Source organism: Scomber japonicus, chromosome 20 (assembly GCF_027409825.1).
Source record: "Scomber japonicus isolate fScoJap1 chromosome 20, fScoJap1.pri, whole genome shotgun sequence".
NCBI classification, from domain to species: domain Eukaryota; kingdom Metazoa; phylum Chordata; class Actinopteri; order Scombriformes; family Scombridae; genus Scomber; species Scomber japonicus.
In genome coordinates this window covers 1,839,665-1,844,664 of record NC_070597.1, presented here as the reverse complement: position 1 = coordinate 1,844,664, position 5,000 = coordinate 1,839,665, and the positions used below count along the sequence as shown (strand labels likewise).

The 5,000-nt window shown below is 40.0% G+C and overlaps 1 protein-coding gene across 1 annotated transcript in view; it reads left to right on the top strand.

The window, feature by feature from the left end:
- Nucleotides 1-5,000, top strand: part of ankfn1 (ankyrin repeat and fibronectin type III domain containing 1) — a 48,507-nt gene that overhangs the window by 23,191 nt on the left and 20,316 nt on the right. The window contains exons 8-10 of the mRNA XM_053341848.1: nt 2,565-2,664; nt 3,906-4,038; nt 4,117-4,233. Of these exons, the coding sequence (XP_053197823.1) occupies nt 2,565-2,664; nt 3,906-4,038; nt 4,117-4,233 (350 nt within the window). The remainder of the gene's footprint in view (nt 1-2,564; nt 2,665-3,905; nt 4,039-4,116; nt 4,234-5,000) is intronic.

Sequence of the window (5,000 nt, the reverse complement as noted above, 5' to 3'; positions counted from 1 at the left end):
CGTTGCTCTTATTAAGGTATAAAATGGTCATAATGGTAAAAACACTTAAATGTGTTATTTCCTGTATCTCCTGGTGCACGCTGCCTGTTTAAGGGTTAAGTTAAAATGCTATTAACCCTTAAACAGGCAGCGTGCACCAGGAGATACAGACTCTTTAACTTTAGGAGGGTTAAGGTGGTTGTTTAATTGTATATGAGCCTTTAATTGGTAGAATTGAAGCTTGTGGTAGGTTTATACTTTGATAGAAATGATAAAAATCAGTTTAGAAACTAGTATGTGTGATATTAATGAGCAGAATGTATCACTTTAACTTTACTATGTTAAATAACACATTTAAGTGTTTTACCATTATCACCATTTTATACCTTAATAAGGGCAAAGCATCCTGGTGGAGATACAATTCATAAAATGCAAAATATATTAAAAATATGAAGGAAATGTTTTACTTTAGGTGCAAATGACATAACTAGTGACATCAAATATGATTTTTTACATTGAATTTTCCATTCCTGCCTGTTTAAGGGTTAATAAGGTAATAGCACTCTGAAAAGTTAGAGATCCACCAGCACAGAAACTAAACATTATTCCATTCTCATAATATTCAGTGAAAACTCCGACCAATCATATCGTTCGGTCCGCATTACGTAATCATGCGCGCACTCCGACCCGGAAGAGAGTCTGTATTATAATCCATCCATGATACTCGGAGATAGTAAACAGACAGTAATGACTGACAATGACAGACAGAAGCAGCCACGGCTTCCACCTCCAGCTGCTCCCACGGGGAAAAAGAAAAGTAAAGAAAGAGTTTGATGCAACAAGAGCTAAAAGAAGAATCAACAGATGAAGCTTCATCCAGAGCTAAAGACGGATGAAACGGTCGCGGAGTTTCTGCTTGAAAGGTATTTTTATTATAGACCCCCATTAAAGAGTCAGGAACTGGAGGTTTTCATTTACAGGTGATGGGTTAGATGATTGGAGGTGGATGATGTGATTATATGATGATATTTGGCTGTTTATGGTCTGGAAACTATATAACAACCGGTAACGTTAATCACCATGGCAACAGTGGTATATAATGTAACTGGAGGCTATCGTGTAAATCTTAAACATCAATAAACATTACACTTTCTCTCACAGTAATATATTAATGTGTTAATGGTGATAAAATAAGTTGTTGCTATTTATGGCGCTAATAACCGTTAAATTATTAGCGCCATAAACCGTATAAATAAAACCGTTATAACCGTTATAGAAATGTGCTAGCATAATGCTAACGAGTGCTATAACTGACGTCAGATTTACATAAATCATTAAACAGGTTATAGTCAAACAAACTATCAGTGAAACATCAGTTGACATAACCTATTTATTATTTAAGGACGCACATTAGAGAACATACAGTTATTATTCCTCCTGTTCATACTGACTATACATGGAGTACTAGTACTTTATGTAGTAATAGTAGTACTTTATGGAGTAGTAGTAGTACCTTATGTAGTAGTAGTAGTAGTACTTTATGTAGTAGTAGTAGTAGTACTTTATGTAGTAGTAGTGCTAGTACTTTATGTTGTAGTAGTAGTACCTTATGTAGTAGTAGTAGTTGTAGTTTATGTAGTAGTAGTAGTAGTACTTTATGTAGTAGTAGTAGTAGTAGTAGTACTTTATGTAGTATCAATCATCTTTCTCCTCCTCCTCTTCCTCCTCCTCCTCTTCCTACTCTACCTCCTCCTCCTCTTCCTCCTCTCCCTCCTCCTCTTCCTCCTCCTCCTCTTCCTCCTCCTTCTCCTCCTCTCCCTCCTCCTCCTCTTCCTCCTCTCCCTCCTCCTCTTCCTCCTCCTCCTCTTCCTCCTCCTTCTCCTCCTCCTCCTCTTCCTCCTCCTACTCCTCCTCCTCCTCTTCCTCCTCCTTCTCCTCCTCTTCCTCTGCCTCCTCCTCCTCCTCTACCTCCTCCTCCTACTCCTCCTCCTCCTACTCCTCCTCCTCCTCCTCTTCCTCCTCCTCATGTCAGACGGCTCCAGGTCTGCCGTCTGTTTACAGAACAGTAATTATGTGACGCTTAATTAGCGTCAGTAAAAAGCGGCGCTGTGGTTTGGAGATTGGCATCGCTGAGCGGCCGGCCGCCCTCGTGGGGCCGGAGGACGGAGAGAGGGATGGAGGGATGGAGGGAGGGAGGGAAAAAGAGATCGAACCAATGAACAAGATAAAATAACAGACTGGCAACGTGGGAGAGAGACTCGACCCCGATGACCCCGAAACTCTCTGAGACAAAAATAACTCCTCACAATGAAGACGTTAAAGTATTCAGGGACAAAGCTCTGATACACAAATGTGTTTTCAGTTTTTGGACTTTTTCTGTAATCTTTGATTTTTGCTGAAATATTGGATCATTTGAACATTTATTGAAATGAAAGCATGTGATTTGGTGGAGCTGTTAACAACCGACTACACACTGATGAGAAGTTTATTGTCCAAACATTTTCAAATCCACAAAAGTGAAATCAGTCAAACTGTCAAGAGTATTAAAATGTTTTGTTCTTCTTCTCTTGTTGTTTTATGTGCAGACACGTCGAAGCTTCAGAACCCGAGCAGGAAGCAGTCCGTCTCCAGGAGCCTCAAGCATCTCTTCAACTCCTCCAACAAGTTTGTGAAAACACTGAAAAGGTTTGTGATGATTCTGAATTCATCCTAAACCCTAACCCTCCTCTGCTGGTCACATGGTCACATGGTCACATGGTCACATGGTCACATGATCACATGGTCACAGGGTCACATGGTCACAGGGTCACATGGTCACAGGGTCACATGATCACATGGTCACAGGGTCACAGGGTCACAGGGTCACAGCACAGACGATGATCAATCAGCAACTATTGTTATCATCAGAGAATCATGTCAGTGATGTTTGAAGCAGAAAACACCAAAAGGTTAACCTGACCTGATAACTGATCAAGTGATAAAAAAATACTCAGTAGATTAATTGATAATGACATTTGGTGCTAATTAGTGTGATATAAACTGTTTGATGTTTGAACAAAGCTGCAGTCAGCTCATCAGCTATAATCAATCATTAATAAATGACCTGTGTGTGACCTCTGACCCTGTGTGTATTTAGGGGTGTGTACCTGACCTCTGACCCTGTGTGTGTGTATTTAGGGGTGTGTACCTGACCTCTGACCCTGTGTGTGTGTATTTAGGGGTGTGTACCTGACCTCTGACCCTGTGTGTGTGTATTTAGGGGCGTGTACCTGACCTCTGACCCTGTGTGTGTATATTTCGGGGCGTGTACCTGACCTCTGACCTCTGACCCTGTGTGTGTATATTTAGGGGCGTGTACCTGACCTCTGACCCTGTGTGTGTATATTTCGGGGCGTGTACCTGGCCTCTGACCTCTGACCCTGTGTGTGTATATTTAGGGGCGTGTACCTGGCCTCTGACCTCTGACCCTGTGTGTGTATATTTAGGGGCGTGTACCTGGCCTCTGACCCTGTGTGTGTATATTTAGGGGCGTGTACCTGGCCTCTGACCTCTGACCTCTGAACCTGTGTGTGTATATTTAGGGGCGTGTACCTGGCCTCTGACCCTGTGTGTGTATATTTAGGGGCGTGTACCTGGCCTCTGACCTCTGACCCTGTGTGTGTGTATTTAGGGGCGTGTACCTGGCCACTGACCTCTGACCTCTGACCTCTGACCCTGTGTGTGTGTATATTTAGGGGCGTGTACCTGGCCTCTGACCCTGTGTGTGTGTATTTAGGGGCGTGTACCTGGCCACTGACCTCTGACCCTGTGTGTGTATATTTAGGAGCGTGTACCTGGCCACTGACCTCTGACCTCTGACCCTGTGTGTATTTGTGTGTGTGTATTTAGGGGCGTGTACCTGACCTCTGACCTCTCTGTGTATTTAGGGGCGTGTACCTGGCCACGGTGTTCTTCCATAAGGACAGCCTGCTGGTGACGGCGGAGGATCAGATCCCCATCGTAGAGGTGGACGACTCGTACAGCAGCTCCCTCATGCAGGACTTCCATTGGTTCACCAAGGTGCTCTGACCTCACACACAGGTGTACACGCTGCTCTGTGATTGGATAGAATGACCAACAGGTGACTGTGTGTTACAGCTGTCCTGTATGTGGGAGGACGTCCGCTGGCTGAGACAGAGCATGTGTGTGTCCATGTCCTCGTCCTCCACGCTGCAGGCTCGACACAAGATGCTGACGGCCGCCGGACAGCTGCAGGTTAACCATTACATCATCTATTACTATATTACATCATCTATTATTATATTACATCATCTATTGTTATATTACATCATCTATTATTATATTACATCATTTATTACATCATCTATTACTATATTACATCATCTATTACATCATCTATTACTATATTACATCATCTATTACTATATTACATCATCTATTATTATATTACATCATCTATTGTTATATTACATCATCTATTATTATATTACATCATCTATTACTATATTACATCATCTATTACTATATTACATCATCTATTGTTATATTACATCATCTATTATTATATTACATCATTTATTACATCATCTATTACTATATTACATCATCTATTACATCATCTATTACTATATTACATCATCTATTACTATATTACATCATCTATTATTATATTACATCATCTATTGTTATATTACATCATCTATTATTATATTACATCATCTATTACTATATTACATCATCTATTACTATATTACATCATCTATTACATCATCTATTATTATATTACATCATCTATTATTATATTACATCATTTAATACTTTATTACATCATCTATTACATCATCTATTATTATATTACATCATCTATTACATCATCTATTATTATATTACATCATCTATTACATCATCTATTACTATATTACATAATTTAATACTTTATTACATCATTTAATACTTTATTACATCATCTATTACATCATCTATTATTATATTACATCATCTATTACATCATCTATTATTAT